This window comes from Geotrypetes seraphini, chromosome 12 (assembly GCF_902459505.1).
Source record: "Geotrypetes seraphini chromosome 12, aGeoSer1.1, whole genome shotgun sequence".
NCBI classification, from domain to species: domain Eukaryota; kingdom Metazoa; phylum Chordata; class Amphibia; order Gymnophiona; family Dermophiidae; genus Geotrypetes; species Geotrypetes seraphini.
In genome coordinates, this window is record NC_047095.1 from 109,422,186 (window position 1) to 109,446,794 (window position 24,609).

Here is a 24,609-nt window from a genome sequence, read left to right on the forward strand (position 1 = left end):
GCAATGTTAGGAAATTCTACTTTACGGAGAGGGTAGTGGATGCCTGGAATGCGCTCCCGAGAGAGGTGGTGGAGAGTAAAACTGTGACTGAGTTCAAAGAAGCATGGGATGAACACAGAAGATTTAGAATCAGAAAATAATATTAAATATTGAACTAGGCCAGTTACTGGGCAGACTTGCACGGTCTGTGTCTGTGTATGGCCGTTTGGTGGAGGATGGGCAGGGGAGGGCTTCAATGGCTGGGAGGGTGTAGATGGGCTGGAGTAAGTCTTAACAGAGATTTTGGCAGTTGGAACCCAAGCACAGTACCGGGTAAAGCTTTGGATTCTTGCCCAGAAATAGCTAAGAAGAAAAAAAAAAAAATTTAAATTGAATCAGGTTGGGCAGACTGGATGGACCATTCGGGTCTTTATCTGCCGTCATCTACTATGTTACTATGTTACCACACCCTAATCAACGTGGCAGGGGAACAGGTTTGTATGTTCTCTGGCCCTCTCTCAGTTCACTGGAACATTACAGGTAGGGAACTGATCAGACTTTCTATATGAGTCTGTTTCACTACCAGGTTCTTGATCTGCAAGCTGTTCTGTGTCATGCTCCTCAGGATAGTCAGCTCTGGGTTCTACAGGCTCTGTGATTCTTTGTATAGGTGCTTTCCTGCCTTTGGGAATTGCTCTAACAAAGGATGTACATGTGACAGTTTCAGCACTGGGGCTGGAAATGCCACAACATGTATCACTTTGCACTTGTTCACATTATACGTCATCTGCCATTTTGATGCCTAATCTTCCAGTCTCACCAAGGTCCTCTTGTAATTTTTCACAATGTTCAGTCTGTCAGAATATGGCAGTGCTTTTGTTCTTATATTCATAAATTTAAGAACCTTTTTTTGTGAAAATGTAAATAATAATGCCACCCATGTGTACATATATAAATTTATTCCAAGAAAAAGTATCACAATAACTTTATTAATAACCCTAATATTTACTTACATTTTCTATTTAAATTGTGTATAATATAATATGCACCAAAGTCCATTCAATTCCACAGCAGCATCATTATAATAATAAGATTTACAATGACTTCAATCAATGATAAAGCTTCTAGCTATAAAAAGGACATTTACTTTTGACATGTCCAATAACTGATGCTTATAACACAATTAAAGCCCTCTTTTACTAAGGTGCTCTAACCGATTAGCGCGCGCTTTAACGCGTGCATATTAGTCTATGGACGCTTTAGCATTTAGCACGCGCTAATTCAATTAGCACGTGCTAATCGGTTAGCACATCTTAGTAAAAGAGGGGTTAAATTAATCTATCTTTTGCACAAATATTAATAATTTAATTTTTTCATTATCGTTTTCTGCTGTTCCTTTCAGGTCTCAGCAGAATAACGTAGCACTTAGGGAAAAAGATACAGCCCAAAAGTCCAGCACTGGAGGCCAGGATAGCAAATACTTCTACCGCTACCATATATTTACCCTTGGTGCTCAGATATGTTGGGATGAAAGAGATCCAGACATTGCAAAACACCAGCATGCTGAAAGTGATGTACTTGGCCTCATTGAACCTGTCAGGTAGATTCCTTGCTAGGAAAGCTACGATGAAGCTGATGCCAGCCAAAAAGCCCAGGTAACCCAGAACACAGTAAAATGCAACTATTGAACCTTCATTACATTCACTTACTATTGTTCCAATTTCTGATCTCATATTAAGATATGGGAATGGGGGAGCAATGAACAACCAGGCAAGACACACAGCAGTTTGAATAAGGGAACAAGAAAGGACTATAGAAACTGAGATCCTGGAACCCATCCATTTCCTGAGCTTGCTTCCAGGCTTAGTGGCATGAAAGGCAAGGACTACAGTGACAGTCTTTGCCAATATGGAGGAGAGAGCAATGGAGAACGTGATCCCAAAGGCAGTCTGTCGGAGAATACAAGTCAATTTGTCAGGATGGCCAATGAATACCAAAGAGCAGAGGAAGCAGAGCATGAGGGAGATGAGGAGAATGTAACTGAGTTCCCGGTTGTTGGCTTTCACTATCGGGGTGTCTTTGTAATGAATGAAGAGCCCCAAAATAACAACATTAATGAGAAATAAGAAAAGACAGATGAAAGTCAACATTAACCCCAAAGGTTCTTCATAAGATAGGAAAATGATCACTTTTGGGATGCAGGCATCTCTCTTCTGATTGGGCCATTGGTCCTCTGGACATTTTGTACAGGTGTCCATATCTGAGAATGAAAATTATTGTCCTATTATCTCATAGATAGCATCAGTTATATGACAGCAAATGAACACTTTTTATTATTATAAGGCATGTTTCAGAATGACAGATTGCAGAAACATTAAACATGTAATAGACGTGATTGCTTATGCAATCACGTATGGTATCTAAGAGGTACTTGAAATATATTGGAAAAAAGCACCCCCTCCCCCAAGAGGGTTACCTTTCCAGGTGCTGGCGAGGGACTGTTGTTCCCCTGAGGAGTAGGGTTCACATAACTTTTGCTCGTTTGTTTCCTGCTTTCCCTGGATGGTGCCGGTTTTCAACAAGCACCGCCAAGGAGAGAGAGTGACATCAGTGGGGGCCTTTGATTACTATAAAAGACGCTGTGGTTGAACTTCTACAGAGGGCTACATATCTTTCCAGGTGCTGGCGAGGGACCATTGTTCCCCTGAGGAGTAGGGTTCCTGCTTTCCCTGAATGGTGCCAGTTTTCAACAGGCACTGCCGAGGAGAGAGGGTGATGTTAGTGGGGGCCTTTGATTATCATAAAAGATGCTGTGGTAAGCTTCAAGGCATGGTTACAGGGCATGGCCAAAGGGGCATGCCCTAAGGGGCACACCAGGCCCTTGGGAGCCCCTTTGGAGCTGCGTGGAGCCGTGTTGAGCTGCATCGTCTCAGGTACTTTTTGTGAAGTTTTATTTTGGTGATTGTATTTTCATATTCCTTTCCCCTTATTTTGTTATGGGGAAACAGAAAGTCAAACCTAAAAGCTCCACATCGGTAGTGTCTGGACCCATTGATCGTCATATCTTACAGTCCAATGGAATGTCTATCCCAGTGGGGGATCTACATACCGTATCGGGAGCTTCGCTCAGTCCCTTAGAGAGAACTCCTCCTCCCCCACCTAAAGACTCTTGTGTTTCTGGTATTGAAGTGGTTCCAGTAGGGACTCAAAGTGATTCAATCCATTTGGAATCTTCAACTCTTATTTTTCAACCTATGCCTCATGTTTTATTGCAAGAGGAAGGGGCCATTAGATTTATGCCACTTGAGCCTCTGCAGGATGTTTTCCTAAAATATATTTGGCATATTAATACTAGAGTTGAGGGGTTGTTAATATCAGTTACAAAACAAAATGAAAAATTTTCCATGGAGGTTGTTCAGAAATTTGATAATGTAGATTCAAATTTGAAAATTCTAGATAAGCGTCTGGGGGTCTCAGAGTCCCAAATCTCCACATTGCAGAAGGTATCCACCTCTACTATTAAAGAGTCACAAATAATGCATTCAAAATTTGAAAATATGGAGAATATACTTAGGTCTAAAAATCTGAGATTGGTTAATTTCCCAAAAACCCACCTTATCTCACCTGAAATATTACTTCGTAAATACTTAAGAAGGTTTTGGGACTTCCAAACTCAGATTCCTTACCTATTTCAAATTGTTACTACATCCCACAAAAGAAAAAAGTAGGCTCTGAGAAAGGAGTAGACCAATTGGTAGCAACTGATTTAAATCTTGCAGAATTTTTAAAGAAGATTCTTCAGTTACTACACTGAATCGGTCTACATTACTAATTACGTGTCTTAATGAGACAGATAAGAGTCTAATTATGAAGATGTATTTTCAAAATAAACAAGTGAAGTTTTGTGGGGATGCAGTACAAACATTTCCTGATGTAGCTAGATCTACCCAGATGAGGAGGAAAGCTTTTCTTTCTTTAAAACCCAGAGTATTGGCTCTTGGAGCCACATTTTATTTAAAGTTCCAATGCAAGTGCCTTGTGCAACTGCAGGGTAAAGAATTTATTTTCTGGGATTCTATTCAATTGGAAAGTTTCCTGAATATGAATGAACAAAATAAGACCTAGTAACTATTAGTAACTGTTAATTTTTGAGGAGTTATATTATTAGGGCACCTAAATAGAGGAGTCTTTCCCTAATTGTTTAAGGGGAATTCTTATTTTTCTTGAGTTACATTGTTAAATAAAAAATGAAGTTAGCCTTATCTTAAAGTAGGCTAGATGGAAATAGTTAATATTTAATAATGATTTTTTCCTAATGGTGTTTGTCTATAAAATTCTATTCTTTACTGTTCTGGAAAATGAACTGTTGTAAAAATTATAAAGAAAAAAAGCACCCCAGTGCACAAATAAAAATCTCAAATCAGGAAATTATTCCTGCTTGGGGTTTCCATCATTAGAGGCATTAATCCTGAAACAAAGGTGAAATGGCCCAAAATTGTATTTATTTGAAGGATTTATATTCCACGCAATCAGTAAGTTTCTAGGTAGATTACAGTACTACATACATAATTTTTTAGTTCAATCTGTTTATTAACTTTAACAAACAAATACAGTAGAAAACAAATGCAGGTTTATAAAAGTATATATGCATGAACAATAATCAAAAATATCTAATATGATAATACAGTGAATGTGTAGAGTAGTTACAGGTTTTGAATATAGACGTCAATGGGTTGCCATATTTTACTGTTATATCTTGAGTGAAGATAATGTTTCTCAGTAGCATAGTGTTCAAATCTCTTAAACAAACAAGGAATTCCACCAAAAGGTGAAGTTAAGTGAGGAAGCAGATGTCCAAAATTGCAACATCTATTGAATACCTACAGAAATCATGTTATCAATCAATTTAGGATCACACGAACAAGATATGAAGCAAGGATGCAGTGAACGCATAATAATAATATCAAAAGACAAATCAGTAGTACATGTGGATATAGAGCAGATAGTTGACCATATTTGTTTCCAAAAGGGTTGAATGCGAGTACAGGTAAAAAGCATATGTGATAGTGTACCTTGTGCATTTAAACAATGCCAGCAAAGATCATTAGACAGTAATTTAGCCTTTTTCATCTTATAAGGAGTCCAGGGAAACAAATATTGGGTGGGATGAGATGTATAGGGATACAATCACGTTAGAGACAAGACAATGTACAATTAGCTAAGTAATTTCAACTCTCAGGTTAAGGTTCTAGCTCTATAGCCTAACCCTTCATTTCTGCTTAGTGATTTTCCTTCAACAATTAATAGGTGGTATAGGCATCTTCAAACAGATGTGTTTTTACTGAGGTTCTAAATGCCTTAAGGTTAGATATCAACTGAATTTGTTCTGAGAGCAGGTTCTATCTCTGGGGGACCCTTAATGTAAAAAAATAGAGTTCCTGTATCCTTCAAGGTGGTTATTTTTCAGTGGAGGGTATGTCAAGAAAGTTAGTTTTTGAGGACTGTAGTGGTCGAGTAGGTTGATGGATATGTAGTGTGGATGCCAGTGTGGAAGATAACATACCCATCATGCTTTGACAACCAGAATCACAGTTTTACAGTATGTCAGATGTAATACTCTATTGGCAGCCAGTATAAATACATCAATGTTGGTGTGATATGCTCATGTCTTGGGATATTATGAATCAACCCAGCTACAGTAATTTGTACAGATTGCAGAATTTTTAGGTGTTTTGGGGGAACTCTACTAGAGGTAAGATCGATCCAGTTGAATTCTGGTCCCACTATGAGATCATCTCAAAACAAAACGAAGAAACCGATCAACTTATGACCTCCTGGATTAAAGATAGCACAAACATTCTAAATTAAATAGCCCCCATTAAAACCCGCAGAATAAGAACTAAAAACCTAGAGGGATGGTTTGATTCAGAGCTGCTACTGGTAAAGAGGGACTTAAGAAAATCAGAAAGACAATCGATTAAATCTGGAACTCCATGATCATAGAGTTGCTTGGAGATCAAAATGAAAAAACTACAAAAACCTCACCAAGGAAAAACGCAAAAATTTCTATGCCCAAAAAATCGGAAACGTTTCAATTAACAGTAGAAGCCTTTTTAAACTGGTTAACGATCTCTAAAACCTTGAGACAATCAATGACACCCTTGAAGAATCTACCTTAATCGCAAACACCTTAGCAGATTTCTTTAACTCCAAGATACAAAAATTAAGATCATCGATAACTGTCCCTGCCAAACCCCACTGGTGCTATCCAATTCTCCTAGATGCCGACATGTTCAGATCTGATCTAGAGTCCAGAGATGATCTGAATTGGAACCATTTTACAACCATTGACTGGCAAACTTTTAGCAAATACTATAATAAATATACCAAGTCTTACTGAAGATTGGATACTTGCCCCCAAATATCATGAAAACTGCCCCCATCAACTTCAAAGCCAAACTGTTGGCATGGGTAAACTTTTTACTATCCACAGGAAAATTCCCAGTAGAACAAGGCCATATCATGATAACTCCTATTATAAAAACCGCAAAAGAACCATCTAACGCCCCATCTAATTACAGACCTAGTATCCCGCTAGTCACCAAAATAACAGAAGGGGTGGTAAATACTGAACTCTCCACATATCTGGAAAAATTCAATATCTTACATGACAACCAATCGGGCTTTCGTTCAGGCCACAGTACCAAAACCATTATAGCCTCACTGCTCGACCACCTGTACTCACTCTTTAGCCAGGGCTCTAGCATCCTGATCTTGCATCTTGACCTGAGTAGTGCATTCGACCTGGTCGACCACACTATTCTCCTGGACTGCCTGGCAAACATCGGCATCTCAGGCCAGGTTCTCAACTGGTTCCACGGGTTCCTGAGAAATAGATCATACAGGGTGTTTACGAATGACTCTTTCTCCTATAGTTGGGACAACTCTTGTGGGGTTCCACAGGGCTCCCCCTATCCCCTACCCTGTTTAATATCTATCTCGTCTCCTTGGGAAACCTCCTGCAAAGTTTAAAGTTCAAATTCTTCATCTACGCAGACGACATTACTATAGTCATCCCGCTAACCTGTTTTACACCAGAGTTGCTAAACTCTCTATCAAGCATGCTTAATCAGATAGAACTCTGGATGCTATCTTATAGATTAAAATTAAACTCCAAAAAACTAAATTCTTCCTAGCAACACCAAATGACAAAATCAAGGACACCACAATTCAAGTGAATGGATCGGATTTTCCCCTAGAACAAACCTTAAAAGTACTGGGAGTCACTTTAGACAAACATCTAACCCTGGAGAAACACACCGATCTAATATTTAAGAAAAGCATCTCAGTATTCTGGAAACTCCGCATCATAAAAAAATACTTTGACGACACGTCTTTTTGTTTGTTAGTACAATCCTCCATTCTCAGCATCCTGGACTACTGCAACATCATTTACCTGGGCTCCTTGAAGAAAACCATCAGGAGACTGAAACTGATTCAGAACACCACCATCCGCCTCATCTTTGGCTTGAACAAATGGGAACACGTCACCCCCTTCTACCATAAATTGCACTGGTTATCATTTGAATCCAGAGTCCTGTTCAAGTTCTCATGCTTCTGCTACAAAACAGTATTTGGTATGTCACCAAGATACCTCAACCCACACTTCAATTTAAACTACAACAATAAGGGCTCCAGCAGAATTCACCTGTTCACCTTCCCCTCACTAAAATTATGTCATTTCAAAAGATTCCTTGACAAAACCTTCTCCTTCCAGGCAGCTAAACTGAACCCATGGCTATCCCAAATTGTGCTCGATGCCCCTGCCTTCCTTGACTTTAGAAAACAACTCAAAACACATTTATTCCACCGACTGAACTCTTAATACACTTTACTTCTTTCACCACCATCCACTAATGACCAGGAATCTCTTCCTACTCTTTTTTATTGTACATTCCTAACCTGAAAACTTCAATGACTTCATTGTACCTCTGATTAACTGATGTGAACTGCCTAGAACTCGCTGGGTATGGCGGTATACAAAATAAATTATTATTATTATTATTATTATTAGTAGTAGTAGTAGTAGTAGTAGTAGTAAAGCATTGCATTAGTCAAAGAGAGGTATGATGGTGCTTTGGACAAGTCTGAAATTCTCATCAGATAATACTCTCTTCAGGGGTTTGATAATTTTCAGTTCTAAGAAGATTTTCTTCAGTACATGACAGAGATGGTTTTTCATTTTAGAGCAGGGTCAAGGATTACTCTGAGAAATTCCAAGTGTTTAGTCAGTTGGATCTCAATATTTCTAGTGAAATGCCTTCCAGAATCCTCACCTACCAGGAGTGCCAGGCAAATACTATAATTCTGATGGAGTTATCCACCTGGGAACAAATTATGGGATGTACAGTACAGAAAGCTTTTTGGGAGATGGAAGAGGTGTTAAAACCTTTTGTTCAGTGTTCACAGAAGAAGATCCTGGAGAAGGACCACTATTGGCTGGCAAAGTTACACATGAGAATGAAATGGATACTACACCATTCATGGAAGGAAGTGTTTATGAACAACTTGAAATACTAAAGATGGACAAATACATGGAACCAGATAGAATCCAACCCAGGATATTAAAGGAACTTAGAGAGAGGTTCAAGTGAGTCCTCAAAGATTTGTTCAACAAATACTTGGAGGTGGGAGTGAGATTGGAGAAAAGTAAATGCAATCTCTCTTCACAAAAGTAGTCACAAAGATGATGCAGGAAACTACAAGTTACTGGAAAAATAATGGAAGGAAAAATATAGTGAATTTTCTAGACTCTAGTGGGTTACAAGATCAAAGGCAATATGGTTTTACTAAAGATAAATCATGCAAAACAAATCTGATTGAATTTTTTGGGCAACCAGAGGATTGGATTGAGGACATGATTTCAGCAAAACGTTTCATTTGGCTCCTTATAAGTTGCTTTTGAATATACTTCAAAGGCTAAAGTTAGGAACCATAGTGGTGAATTGGATTAGAAATTGGTTCATGGATAGATGCCAGAGTATGGTGGTTTATTGGCATTAATTTGGAGGAAGGAAAGGATCGGTACTGGGAGCTGATTCTATTCAATATGTTAATGAGCACCGTTATGAAAAGGTTAGAAGGTAAGGTTTGTCTTTTTGCAGATAATACCAACATTTGTAATAGAGTGGACACCTTAGAGGGAGTGGAAAACATGAAAAAAGGATTTGTAAAAGTTAGAAGAATGGTTTAATGTTTGGCAACTATAATTCAATGCAAAGAAGTGAAGAGTGATACATTTGGGGAATAGAAATCTGGGGAGGTGTATGTGCTATGAAGCGAAAGGCTGATATGCTCATATGGGGAGAGGGACCATAGAGTGATAGTGTTTAAGGATCTGAAGGTGACAAAATGGTGTGACAAGGCAGTGACTGTAGCCAGAAGGATGCTAGGCTGTATATAGAGAGAGGTATAACAAGCAGAAGAAAAGAGGTGTTAATGTCCCTGTTCATTTTTGGAGGCCATATCTGGTTAAGGATATAAGACAACTTGAAGCAGTCTGGAGGACATAGGAGAAGAAACTGGAAGACCTGAATATGTGTACTCTAAAGGAGAAGAAAGACAAGGAAGATATGATACATGGTTTAAATATGTTCTTCAAAGTTATTAATATAGACTTACAGTAGGTGTAATGTTAGGAAATTTTTTTCATGGAGGATGTTTATTACCCGGAGTGCCCTCCAGAGAGAGGTATTAGAGATGAAAACAGCATGGGATGAACACAGAGGAACTCTATTTAGAAAATGAATGTATAAATTGAAGAACTAAGGTAAGTACTGGGCAAATTTGCACAGTCTCTGCCCCATATATGACAATTTGGTTGAAGATAGGTTGGGGAGGGCTTCATCAGTAATTTGGAAAATGAGGACAGTGCTAGCAGACGTTTATGGTCTATATCCTGATAACTGAAACTTGGCTTAAAGATAATTATGGAGTCACATTAGGCATGACATGCCTCCCAGGCTATCAAGCCTTAGCATGCTCTCATACAGACAAAAAAGGATAGGAGTAGCAGTCATTTTAAAATCAAACATCATACCAAGACTGATAGACCTTATCACACTAAATGACACTGAATGCCTCACTTTCTCCACTGGTCATACCAGAAGCCACACCTTTGTCCTGATCTACAGCGCCCCAAGCTTCCCCATGAATGCCCTAGATGATCTCATAACATGTCATAAGAACATAAGAATAAGTACATAAGATTTGCCACTGCTGGGTCAGACCAGTGGTCCATCATGCCCAGCAGGCCGCTCACGTGGCAGCCCTTAGGTCAAAGACCAGTGCCCTATTTGAGTCTAGCCTTACTTGCATATGTTCTGTTCCAGTAGGAACTTATCCAACCTTGCCTTGAATCTCTGAAGGGTGCTTTCCCCTATAACAATCTCCGGGAGAGCGTTACAGACCTCCACCACTCTCTGGGTGAAGAAGAACTTCCTTATGTTTGTATGGAATCTTTTCCCTTCTAACTTTAGCGAGTGCCCTCTCATTCTCTTCACCTTGGAGAGGGTGAACAATCTCTTTGGCTCTACTAAGTCAATTCCCTTCAATATCTTGAATGTTTTTTTCATGTCCCCTCTATGTCTTCTCTTTTCAAGCGAGAAGAGGCCCAGTTTCTCTACCCTCTCATTGTAAGGCAACTCCCCCAGTCCCTTAAAAATTTTTATCGCTCTTCTCTGGACCCTTTCGAGTAGTACTATGTCCTTTTTCATGTACGGCGACCAGTTTTGGATGCAGTATTCCAGGTGGGGGCATACCATGGCCCGGTATTACGGCATGATAACCTTTTCAGATCTGATCACGTTCCCCTTCTTAATCATTCCTAGCATTCTGTTCACCCTTTTCATCACCACTGCGCATTGAGTGGGCAGTTTCATTGTCTTGTTTACAAGTTCTCCCAAGTCTCTTTCCTGGGGGCTCTCCCCAAGTATAGCACAAGACATCCTGTATTCATGTATATGATTTTTGTTACTGACATGCATCACCTTGCACTGGTCCATCAACTCCAGTAGCCTGTTCTCACAGTGGCCAATCCATGTCCCTAGTACCTGGCCAAAACCCAAGGAGTACCAACATTCCAAACAGAATCTCAAAGAATAGTAAGATTCCGAAATCCCAAAGAGTAACAAGATTCTAGAATCCCAAAGAATAGCAACATTCCATGCTACCGATCCAGGGCAAGCAGAGGCTTCCCCCATGTCTTTCTAATAACATACTATGGACTTATCCTCCAGTCATCATCAAGGTAGTTATCTCCCACCAATGAATCAACATCCTTGGCAACTTCGACTTTACAAACTATTACAAGTATCACAACTTTACAAACTATCCCAAGACAACCAGGACACCAGCGAACTTCATAACAACAAGACCATATTATCAGAACTCCAGGCCTTTGTTGACAGGCAGAATGCCCTCTCCCTTTCCAAGCTGGGTTCAGAAAATTCCATAGTACAGAAACAGTCCTAATGGACATTATTGATGACTGATGAAACATACTAGACAAAGGAAATGATGGGCTACTGGTCCTTCAAGACCCAGTGCTACCTTCAGTACCATCAATCACTCCATCTCGATGCTATCAATCATCCCTGTCTCCTCACCAGACTTGCAAATATTGGAATCAACAATTGAGCACTCCAATGGTTCTCATCATTCCTGAGCCATAAGACCCAAAGTATACTACAAACATATACTCTATCACAACCTAAACCAATAAAATAAGGAGTACCGCAGAGTGCCCTCCTTGCCCCTCTGCTATTCAACCTCTATATCAACAAGTGATAAACATCACCTTAAAATACCAAATAAACATCCACTTATTTGCCATTGACATACAACTGTTCCTACTGCTAAGCTCAAACCAAGACGCTCAAATCTCCAAACTGCACAACTGCCTCTCAGATGCAAAAAGCTGGATGACCCAAAACAAGATACAACTAAACATGGCAAAACTCAAGATCCTTTGGATATGGAGAGGTGACTCCAAACTCACCCACCAATTGATCTCTTGGGAATCAGCCACCCCGATTTCCAAGAACAAAGAATGCAGCCTAGGGGTGATCCTAGATGGCAATCATTTGCTCTCTGACCATATATCCCAAATAGTATCTGCATCATTCTACTACATCTGGCAGCTATGGAAAAATCAGACAATACTTCTCGGAACCAGACATCTCTCAGCTACCGACATTGCCACTTGGATGACTTGCCGCCATCTCAAACTGAATATGGCTAAAACTGAACTATTATCTTTCTGCCTAAACCGACCTTCCCTCTGTCTCCATTCTCTATTTCTGTAGATAACACTATCCTCCTCCCTGTCATTGGCTCACAACCTTGGGGTGATCTTTGACTCCTCTCTCTGCTTCTCTGCTCAAATCCAACAAACCACCAAATCCTGTCACTTCCTCTTCTATAATCCTACCAAAAGCCATCCTCTTCTCTCTGAACACACTACCAAAACCCTTGTCCACGCTCTCATCACCTCAAGCTTAGACTACTGCAAAATACTTCTCTCGGGTCTCCAGCACAACCATCTCTCACTTCTTCAATCCGTTCAAAATTCTGCTGCACGACTCATATTCCATGAGAGGCGCTATTTTCACAATACCCCTCTCTTCAAGTCACTTCATTGGCTCCCCATCCATTTCCGAATACAGTTTAAGTGCATTCACTCTGAAGCTCCCCAATATCTCTCCTCACTTATCTCCCCCTATGCTCCCCTCCCCGTGATCTTCGCTGTTCGGGCAAGCCATCTTATCTGTACCCTTCTCTTCCACTGCCAACTCCAGACTCCATCCCTTATATCTTACGGCGCTATATGCCTGGAACAGGCTGCATGAATCAATACGTCATGCTCCATCCCTGGCAATGTTCAAATCCAAGCTAAAGGCCCACTTTTTTGAAACTGCACTTCAAGAGGGGAAGAAGAAAGAGAAGTAATTAGACAGGAAATTCATTGTTGAGGAGAAAAGTGATCAAAAGGACAGTAGGTCGCTATTGAGAGGAAAGAGATAAGTGGATCAGTTGTCAAGATGTTTTAGGAACAGGTGTGTTTTTAGAAGTTTCCTAAATTCCTCATAAGTAGAGGGCGAAAGTAATTGTTCTAGGTCTTTACCCCATGATGCTGCTTGGTGTGAGAGAAGGAATTCATGGTGTTTTTTCAGTTTGCAACCTCTCACTAGGGGGGAAACGAAGTTGGAATGTGAACTTCTCTTGTGTCTGTTGGTTGAGAAGGAGAAAAGGTCAGTAATGTATTTGGGGGCAAGTCCGTGTAATGCTTTAAAGCAGAAACAGGCAAATTTGAACTTTACGCATGCCTTCATCGGCAATGTAGCTGCCGGTAGTAGGGTGTCACGTGGTCAAATTTTTTTGGTCCAAAGATTAGTCTGACTGCCGCATTCTGCAACAGTTGTAGGCGTCGCATATTTTTTTGGGAAATTGCCAAATAGGCGATGTTACAGTAGTCAAGCAGGCTTAGTACGAGGGATTGGACTAGGATTCTAAAAACCGATGTAACAAAATAAGCTTTAAGGGATCTGAGTTTCCAGAGAGTGAAAAATCCCTTTCTGATTAAGGAATCTACTTGGTCTTTCATGGTTAGGCATTGATCCAGAGTTACACCTAGTATCTTTATGGAGGGCTGAATAGGGTAACTAAGGTTATTGATACAGAGGGGTGATTTAATGTCAAGTGGATGTGGTGAAGCGATGAAAAAAGTCGTTTTATCTGAATTAAGTTTGAGCCTAAAGTTTGTCATCCATTGTTCCATCATGTTTATAGCTTCTGAAGCTTTGGGAATAGTTTCGGAGACAGAATTGGTGAATGGGATGATAATCATAAAATCATCTGCATAACTAAATAGTTTTATCCCCAGCTGGGTTAGCTTCGTGCCCAGTGAGGACATGTAGACGTTGAAGAGCAATGGGGATAGTGGAGAGCCTTGGGGCATACCGGATGGATAATTTTACCCTCCTAGAGATCCATCCCCATACTCTACCCTCTTAGAGATCCTACATGGGCATTCCATTTACTCTTAAAATCTGGAGCGCCGCTGGCCTCGATCACCTGCACCAGAAGCTCATTCCAATGATCAACCACCCTTTCGGTGAAGAAATACTTCCTGGCATCGCCATGAAATTTCCCGCCCCTGAGTTTTAGTGGATACCCTCTTGTGGCCAAGGGTCCTTTAAGAAAGAAGATATCATCTTCTACCTTGATACGACCGGTGATATATTTAAACGTCTCAATCATGTGTCCCGAAGGACGAATTCACCCATGCGGTTGAAGTCAGTGCCTCGAAAGTTGAGTAGTTTTGTTTTTGTGTTTGATCTAGTTAAAACTTTCCTGAGGTTGAACCATACCATGTTGTGGTCGCTGGAGGCTAGCGTATCGCCTACCGTAACCTCCGAGACACTTTCTTCATTGGTGAGTACCAGGTCCAGGATCCCTGGGACCTAGTGGGCTCCAAAACCATTTGTTTGAGTCGTGCTCCCTTTATGGAGGTTAATAGCCTTCTGCTGCCACTGGTTGTCGCTGAAAGTGTGTTCCAATATGCATCAGCATATCGAAGTCCCCTAGCAGTACAGGTCCCCCCGTAAAGTGATATTCTCTATGTCTTCAATTAATTCAATGTCCTTGTCTTCCAGTTGTCTTGGAGGTCTGTATACTACACCAAGATACAGGCATTTTTCGTTGCCCCTGGCCAGATTCACCCAGAGGGATTCACCAGTGTACTTGACATCTATGATTATGGTGGTTTTTAGGTCTTCTTTAGTGAGATTGCAAGTTAGATGTCCAGATCAGGACCTTCTCAATTCTTGTGAAGTTTTTGAAAACCAAAGAAGAAGCAGAATGAGCCTGGTTTTCAATCAAACCACACTTTAATAGCAATCAATGTAGCATATACAGAATGACATCTAAACATGCAGTGGACTCGACATGGGCTATTAAAGTGTGATTCATTTGAAGACCAGGCTCACTCTGCTTTTTCTTTGGATTCCCCGGGACTTGTGCAGAGTAGAATTTTTCTGTTGCTTGGTTCAAAGTTTTTGAAAAAGCAGGAGTGCATATCTATTCGCTGGCTTATGTTGGATCTTCAATAAAGACTGAATATAAGCCTGAAAGTAAATAAAAAGTGCCCAAGATGACAATTTTATAACATGAAATCTCTCACCAGTGTGGATGGAGACCTCTCCCTCTGGACAGGGGATACAGTCATAGCAGCAGATGGGCTCTCCCTCTCTGGTTAATTTCCTGAACCCAGGAAGGCAACTCAGGCTACATCTGGACTGTGGCGGTATCTAATGATTGAGAAAAAAAGTCTGAATTACTTGAGAAATAAGAACATAATAGCTTTACTGGGTATGACCAATGTTCCATCAAGCCCAGTAGCCCGTTCTCACGGTGGCCAATCCAGGTCACTAGTACCTGGCCAAAACCCAAGGTATAGCAATATTTCATGCTATCAATACAGGGCAAGCAGTGGCTTCCCCCATGTTTTTCTCAATAATAGACTATGGACTTTTCCTCCAGGAACTTGTCATAATCTTTCTTAAAACCAGCAACCCTGGGTTATGACTTTTCAAGTAGAATGTTACTTTTCTGTCTAAAACTGAGTAAGTTTTGCCCAATAAATGTTCTTCTCATTAACAAGCTACTCAATAGAATATGGCAGTGAATATGAACTATGTTTTGATTTGAAATAAGTTTGACTTGAAATTAGTCATTCAGGCTGATTGGATAATATCTTGAGAAATGTTCCTATGCAGTTCATCCTTAATAGTTTGAACTGGTTACTGCTCTCCAGACAAAAGGACAGTGATAAGTTGGGTTATGTTGAAGTGGAGACAAAGTTGAAACTGGTTGCAGTTCTTAGTTAAAAATAAATATATACAAGCAGAATATCAAAAAGTTATTATATAGCCACCAAAAGATATTCATGTAATAAACCCAAAACCCAGAGATTTTGTTAAAGAAGATTTCCAGATTATTACGGAGAAAAGACCTCAGTGTTTCCCAGGAGCATACCTGGGAAACTTCTGTGACAAGTATATAGTTGCCCTAGAGAAATACATCCTTGGTCTAAGAAAAACTCCGTTCAAAATTAAATAAGCAACAATACAAAAAACAAATTGCTTCAAATGTACTTGTACAAAATAGGAAACCAGCACTTATCTTTTTAGTATCTTTGTATTCTCTGGTATTGGATAAATCTCTGCAATTCGAACTAAGCACCCAGTGCACTCAGGGCACGGGAGATAAGCTTAGATTTCCCGACAGGCCCTGTTTCGCTTTTGTACTTCATCAGAGGAATTTCTAAAAAACAATAATACAAAAGATTAGTCTAATACTTCACCAATGAAAACGTTGCTTATAGCAAAAAACAATAATCACATTTCATTTACTTTGAAAAAAGAGCTAATGCTTCAAAGATCTTCTTCAAGAAAATGGCCACTCGGCATCTGACTCTGCGTTAAAGAATACATGCTAGCGCCAATCAAAAAAAAGTAAGGGAAAATCAGCCAATCATAGTTTACAGCTCATCTTGTACACAGAATATATTTTTTAAAAAGACGCACCATTCAACTCGAGCATTCAAGCCATTAGGGGTACAGGTTTGCAATTTAAAAACCCACTTTTGTTTGCGCTGCCTAGAACGTTTTAAAATCCTCTCTCTTGCTTGATGGAAAAAGTCGTTCTATAATCCAGCAATGCATCTCTGTAAATGAATGGTGTAAGTCCAGGCAGTGCTGCACCATAGGTGCTTCAATCCTACAATATGTCAAGCAGGACCTATGTTTGATTATTCTAGTCTTGAAAGGTCTAGATGTCTGTCCAATGTATAAAATTTTACATGCGCAACGCACAACGTAAATCACTCCACTGGTCTCACAGGTCATAGAGGATTTCAACATTTACTCTCTATTATCCGTTGGATTGTTAAATGAGTTGCATTCCAAGGAGATATTGCAGATGGAACAATGCTCACATTTACAGTATCCTATTGACCCACCCTGATTGTCTTGGGTATCCTCATATATCAAAGCTCCTCTACTTGTTGGGCAAATAAGTTCTTGTAAATTTTTATTTCTAGAATAGTTATTTGCACATCTCTAAAACAAGAATGAATTGATAAGCAGTTCCAATTTTTCTTAGGATTTTTTCAAAAAATTGTGCCTGTTGTGAGTATCTTAAAACTTAAACTAATTTATCAGATGCTGGTTCAGATTCAGTATACTGAAGTAGGAGATCCCTCTGATTATGCAACGCTCGTGTATACGATCTTTTAATACAAGCCTCGGGATAGCCCGATCAAGGAGCTTATCTCCCAGAATTCTAGCTTGAGTTTTCGTAGTACACAATCTACGATATTGAAGGAATTGGGAATTAGGTAAGTTTTCTTTAAGATGCTGTGGATGGGAACTAGAAAATTCTAGAAAGGTATTCTTATCCATATCCTTATGAAAGACAGAAGTAGAGAAATCTTCACCATTGATTGTAATGAGTACATCTAAAAAAAATCTGCTGAACATCAAATGACACTTCAGTGGGGTGCCACAGGACTCAGTGCTTAGACCCGTGCTCTTCAACATCTTGATAAATGATCTGGACATAGGTACAATGAGTGAGGTGATTAAATTTGCAGATGATACAAAGTTATTCAGAGTAGTGAAGACACAGGGGGATTACGAAGATATGCAACGTGACATAATCTGGCTCGAGGAATGGGCATCGACATGGCAGATGAGGTTCAACGTGGATAAGTGTAAAGTGATGCATGTCAGTAACAAAAATCTCATGCACAAATACAGGATGTCCGGGGCGTACTTGGAGAGACCTCCCAGGAAAGAGACTTGGGAGTTCTGATCGACAAGTCGATGAAGCTGTCCATGCAATGTGCAGTGGCAGTGAAAAGGGTAAACAAAAGCTAGGAATGATAAAGAAGGGATCATGAACAGATCAGAGAGGGTTATCATGCCGCTGTTCCAGGCCATGATGCGCCCTCATCTGGAGTACTGCGTCCAGCACTGGTCACGTACATGAAGAAGGACACAGTACTACTCAAAAGGGTCCAGAGAAGAGTAACTAAGATGGTTAAGGGGCTGGAGGAGTTGCTGTACAGCGAAAGATAAGAGAAACTGGGCCTCTTCTCCCTCAAACAGAGGAGATTGAGAGGGGACATGATCAAAACATTCAAGGTACAGAAGGGAATAGACTTAGTAGATAAGGACAGGTTGTTCACCCTCTCCAAAGTAGGGAGAACGAAAGAGCACTCTCTAAAGTTAAAAGGGGATAGATTCTGTACGAACATAAGGAAGCTCTTCTTAACTCAGAGAGTGGTAGAAAACTGGAACGCTCTTTCAGACTCTGTCATAGAGGAAAACAGCCTCCAGGGATTCAAGACAAAGTTAGACAAGTTCCTTCTGAACTGGAACGTACACAGGTAGGGCTAGTCTCTGTTAGGATGCCGGTTTTTGACTAGAGGGCTACCCCGTGAGCGGATTGCTGGGCACAATGGACCACTAGTCTGACCCAGCTGTGGCAATTCTTATGTTCTTATGTTAAAATGAATTGTAGGATGACTGCTATTCAAAAATGTAACAAAAGATTGTGGATTAGGCAGCGAATCTTCCCATAGCAGATAGATGTCATCAATGTATCTGTACCACAAAGTCACTTTCGAAAACCATGCAGAATTGTATACAAATTTTTCTTCAAAATCTGCCATAAAAAGATTGGCTAAAGAAGGAGCACATGTAGCCCCCCTAGCTGTTCCAAATAACTGCTGATAAAATGTCCCTTGAAAAATAAAATAATTCCTCTTGAGAGAAACTGATAATAATTTTATCAGAAAATCTGAAGGTACTTGATGGGGGCGCATTCGATGGTCTAAACATTCTTATAGAATAGCCAGAGCTAAGTCTTTTGGGATGTTCCTATATAGTGACTGTACATATAATGTCACTAGTATTGTATTACCAGTAGGACAATGTTGAGACAGTAAACGCAAAAAATGGATTGTATCTGAGCAGTAAGGACACTCGTGGACTCTAGGGGCCGATATGGAATGGATAATGAATAAGATGTGGTTTTGGAGTATTTTGTGGAGTTTTTCTACAAAACGCCTGCTTTTCGTATGGTTCTAGGTAACTCTAGTTAGATACAAGCATTTGTGTTAGTTAAGGCCACGCCAAATAGTAATGTACAAAAGATGGTGAATAAAAATCTGAATATGGATGTAGTCAAGGACAGAAAAACACACTACAGATTAATATTAAGGAAAAGCATAATAATATTCTCCTTATGTACTTTGTTATTAAGCCAGACCACAGAGGAAATTAGGTAATGTGTAATATACATAGAAATATTAAAGACTCCATTTTGTTCTCTGTCTTTTTGTAAGTATCTTCTGCCTGGCTTTACTCCATTTTGTGTTCGGCCTATGTCCATTCTGGTTCTTTGTTCAGCTTCCCGCCTTAAGCCTCGTGGGTCTAATTGATACCAGATGTGCTTGGGCTGGATAGCTTGATTTTACATTCCAATACTGGGCATAGAAGAAAAGCTTTCTTGCATTAAATATGAATGAAATATATGGTGTGGATCTGTGAATGAAAGGGGCCCCGAAAGACTGAACGAATGAATGATATATGAATGATATGTGAAGGTATACTAAACATGAGAGTGGGTTTTGAAAAACGTATTTTATATATTTGCAACCTAAAGAAACTTAAAGGGAGCCTGGGAGGCAACATCTGGAAATGGTTAGAATCAGAAACGCTGTATCAATCTCCAGCATAGGAAGGGAGGGCACTTGTAGCCCACACTTAGGAATGTGTGTCAGCGAAATTTGAAGCTGCCAGTTTTTCAGAGCAAGGGGGGAACAGCCCCTCCTTTCTCTGATGCTGATAGGGACTAGAACTTTTCAGCACTTTTGAAATGCAGGTTCTCCTGAAACAGATAAGTAGGTTTAGATTTAAAGTTGTTGGCTATGTTATAAAATGTTTATGTATATTCAAGGATGAATGTAAACAAAAAATATGTTTTCTGAAACTTTTATCCCATGTTAAAAGAAAGTTCTTTGTCCAAATTTAAGGACAGCCTCTTTTAATGGATTGGCTGACAAGTAATGATGTCATGCAGGACAAAAGGTACATATTGAGGAGCAACAAATTATCGAGTTGAGATCTTTGTCAGAAAGGCCAGCGTTTGGCATCTGTAATAACCTTTTGAGAATTAATATGAATAATTAATAAAAAATAATATTTTGGAACCTTTTACGTCATATGCCATTTGTCATATTCATTTTACCCACCCATGAGCAAACTTGCTGCTCATATCCTGAACAAAAGATTTTATTAATGGCACAAGTGGTTTCAAAAAAATGTCAACATATTGATTAACCTTTTCTAGCAGTGAGACACATGATGATACTATTGGATGTCCAGGTGGAGAAACAAGACTCTTATGAATCTTAGGCAAGATATAGAAAAAAGGATTAGGATACTGTGGACATAAAAACTAGAGCTCATTCTGCATCACAAATCCTTGTTTATTCGCCTGGGTCACTATTTCTGGTATTTCTTTCTTCAAATAGTCAGTAGGACCTTCCTCTAAAGGGGAATAGACAGACCTATCTGCTAGTTGACGCACGATCTCAGACACATACTAGTGGTGATCCTAAATCACCACCACAAGATGAGCTGTAAACTATGATTGGCTGATTTCCCCTTACTTTTTCTGATTGGCTATCGATGACGCTAGCACATATTCTTTAAAGCAGAGTCAAACGCCAAGTCGCCATTTTCTTGAAGAAGATCTTTGAAGTGTTAGCTCTTTTTTCAAAGTAAATGAAATGTGATTATTGGTTTTTGCTATAAGCAACATTGTCATTGGTGAAGTATTAGACTAATCTTTTGTATTTTTGTTTTTTAGAAATTCCCCTGATGATGCACTAAAGCAAAACAGGGCCTGTCAGGAATTCTAAGTTTATCTCCCATGCATTGTTAAGTTAAAAAGCACTGGTTGCCTAGTTCAAACTGCGGAGATTTTTCCAATACCAGAGGATACAATGATACTAAAAAGATAAGTGCTGGTTTCCTATTTTGTACAAGTATATTTGAAGCAATTAGTTAGCGACTAAGATGGTTAAAGAGCTGGAGGAGTTGCCATACAGTGAAAGATTAGAGAAACTGGGCTTTTTCTCCCTCAAACAGAGGAGATTGAGAGGGGACATGTTCGAAACATTCAAGGTACTGAAGGGAATAGACTTAGTAGATAAGGACAGGTTGTTCACTCTCTCCAAGGTAGGGGAAATGAGAGGGCACTCTCTAAAATTGAAATGGGATAGATTCCGTATGAATGTTAGGAAGTTCTTCTTCACTCAGAGAGTGGTAGAAAACTGGAATGCTCTTCCGTAGTCCATAGTCTGTCATAGGGGAAAATACCCTCCAGGGATTCAAGACAAAGTTAGACAAGTTCCTGCTGAACCAGAACGTATGCAGGAAGGGCTAGTCTCAGGGCGCTGGTCTTTGACCAGAGGGCCGCCGCATGAGCGGACTGCTGGGCACAATGGACCACTGATCTGACCCAGCAGTGGCACTTCTTATGTTCTTATGCTTATTTAATTTTGAACAGTTTTTCTTAGACCAAGGATGTGTTTCCCTATGGTAACTATATACTTGTCATAGAAGTTTCTCGGGTATGCTCCTGGGAGACACTGAGGTCTTTTCTCCATATTAATCTGGAAACCAGCTTTAACAAAATCTCTGGGTTTTGGGTTTACTATATGAATATCTTTTGGTGGCTATATATTACAGTTCTTAGTTAACACCCTGTATATATCTATAAAAGATCAGACTTTTAGTCACCCAATGGACTGTTTACTGGATTGGTAGCATCTTTAGAGATGAAGTCCGCTTGTCTGGCCTTAAAACTGAAGAATTTCTACACATTTGACATTCTTACATCAGTTCTCAAAGATATTTAGAGTATACTGTATAGTCAGATGAAGAATTGCTAGTACAACAGAGAATGATTCCATATTTGTAAAACCCTTCTCTGCAATTGGACAGCACGATGAAATGAAGATGAAGATGCAAGAGATGAATTAGACCATCACTGCTTCAAATATGAATCATAATGAAAATGATGACGGTGACAGAGATTCCCTTGATCAACATCTGCAAACCCTGTTAAAAGACACCAGTAACACTGCAGCCTGGTCTGATTTGAAGGAACATTTTACTCAGTTCTTGAACATCTTTTAGCCATCATGGGTTAATAATGATTCACAAGCACACTAATATGAGTAAAAGTCTGTGCATGTTAGGGCCTCTTTTACAAATGCCCACTAAGGCCCTGAATCTGTATAGGACGCCCAGGAGAGGTGTCCTATACAGAATCGGTCCTACACTAAACCCCGATTCTGTAACCGACGTCCATGGTACAGACGCCGGTTAGAGAATCGGGTTAAATTAGACACAGTCGCTACACTTATTGCAGCAAGGGATCTCCCTGCTGCAATAAGTATAGCGGCCGCGGCTGCCTGTTCCATCACCGGCAGGAGGATGCCCAACTCCCCCTGTTGGAACCCCGAACCCCGAACTCCCCCTCCTCCCAAACTGTTAATCGCCGACAGGAGGATGCCCAACTCCTCCTGTCGGAACCCCAAACCCCGGACCCCGGGGAATGAGATATCACAACACGGAGAAACACTAAATCATGAAGAACTTCTATGTCGGTCAGTTATAGTCTTTCTGATGTGAAATTATATCTTAGTTTATTTTATATTATTTTGTTTTATTATGTTATTTTATTTTATTTTGGCTTTCTCTTAACTTTTGTGTTTTTTCTCATGTTCTTCATATATATTAAAAAAGTGTCTTGCTGTCCTCCTGTTGGCGATTATGAGTTTGGGGAGGAAGGAGGATGTTGAAATTTCTTTAGATTCTCAAACTTTTTCTACCGAAGTGCATGTTAAATCTACAGATTGCAACACCTTCCTGAAATTTGACAGCAGTCATCCAATGAAACTTAAAGAAAGTCTCCCGTCCAGCCGACCAATATTGAAAGGTTAGTTGGGGGAGGGAGATTAGTTGGGGTGGGGGGTTGTCGGGCTTTCTAGCAGGAGGAGTTGGGCATCCTCCTGTCGGCGATTACGAGTTTGGGGGGGAGGGGGGTTCGGGGTTCCGACATGAGGAGTTGGGCATCCTCCTGCCGGTGATGGAACAGGTGGCCGCAGCCGCTATACTTATTGCAGCAGGGAGATCCCTTGCCGCGATCAGTATAGCGGCCGCATCTACTTTCAATGTAGACCAGCATTTTGCTGGCCTACATTTTAAGTGTCTCTTCCTCTACTAGGGAGATGCGTAGGGCCGCCTAGGTTCGCCTAAGGCCCGCCTAAGGCCTTTAGGCGAGCTTAGGCGTCTTGCGGGTCTCCCTAGGCTCCCGGAGGCGCCTTCAATATAGGCGGCCTGCCTGGGGAGCATTTTTTTTAAAAAAACGTGCATCACGATTGGCTGATTAGACAGCTGTAGGACGCCTACAGCTGCCTAAAATCGGGACGCATTTTGGAGAATCAGGCCCTAAGTGTTTTAGCGCAGATTTAATGTGCTGAATCAACGTGTGCGCTACCCGCTAACACATCCATAGGATAATATGCTTGAGTTAGTGTTTAGCGTGTGTTTAGCATGCGCTAATATTTAGTGTGCCCTAAAAAGCTTAGCGCACCTTTGTAACAGAGAGGGTTACCCCCTCTTTTACTAAGGTGTGCTAACCAATTTGATTGCACTAATCAAATTAGCGCGCGCTAAACTCTAACATGTCCATAGACTAACATGCACGTGTTAGCATTTAGCGCGCGCTTATCGGTTAGCGCACTTTAGTAAAAGAAGGGGTATGTTTTTACTGTACTTTTATTTAAGCATTAAAAAATACATTTATTTTTACTTTTAAGTATGAAGGTGAATCAGAAATTAAAGGCAATTGTTAATGTGATAACCGGAACAGAGCTAGTGAAATGCAACATATGTACTTTCATTTCCTGGGACAAAGCCTTGGTGGCAGAACATGTGCTTAGAGCACTTCAAATCTCTAATAGCTAAGTAATCCTGAAATGTAGGGCCTTGATTTTGATTCAAGCATAGAATCCCTTTCCTTTCCCTACTTTCAGCTAGTAATAAAATAATAATATTTTTTTAAACCCTCTCTTCCTTTACTTTCATGGGAAGTTTGGTTCTTAACTGTTTGGTTCTCTGCTGAATAAAAAACTTTAGTCCCACCCACCCTCCTCATACCCTCTCGAAATTTTTCTACTGATATATAAACAACCCCAAAATTAAGAATACTTCACAGCCAATTCCCAACCAAATCAGAATGGCTTTTATTCAGAGCAATCATTGTTGGCCTATAGTGCCAAGGCACACACCATCTGGAGATTTAGGGCTCGCCCCATCTGTCTTCAACTTTCTAATATTAGTGTGGTGCAGTGGTTAGAGCTACAGCTTCAGCACTCTGAGGTTGTGGGTTCAAATCCCGCACTGCTTCTTGTGACCCTAGGCAAGT

At 40.2% G+C, this 24,609-nt stretch overlaps 1 protein-coding gene across 1 annotated transcript in view; it reads right to left on the reverse strand.

Moving 5' to 3' along the window:
• Window positions 1-1,355: 1,355 nt before the first annotated feature.
• LOC117346284 (vomeronasal type-2 receptor 26-like) overlaps window positions 1,356-24,609 on the reverse strand; it is a 47,011-nt gene continuing 23,757 nt past the window's right edge. The window contains exons 6-7 of the mRNA XM_033915685.1: window positions 15,221-15,347; window positions 1,356-2,239 (exon numbers count right to left, since the gene is read on the reverse strand). Of these exons, the coding sequence (XP_033771576.1) occupies window positions 1,356-2,239; window positions 15,221-15,347 (1,011 nt within the window). The remainder of the gene's footprint in view (window positions 2,240-15,220; window positions 15,348-24,609) is intronic.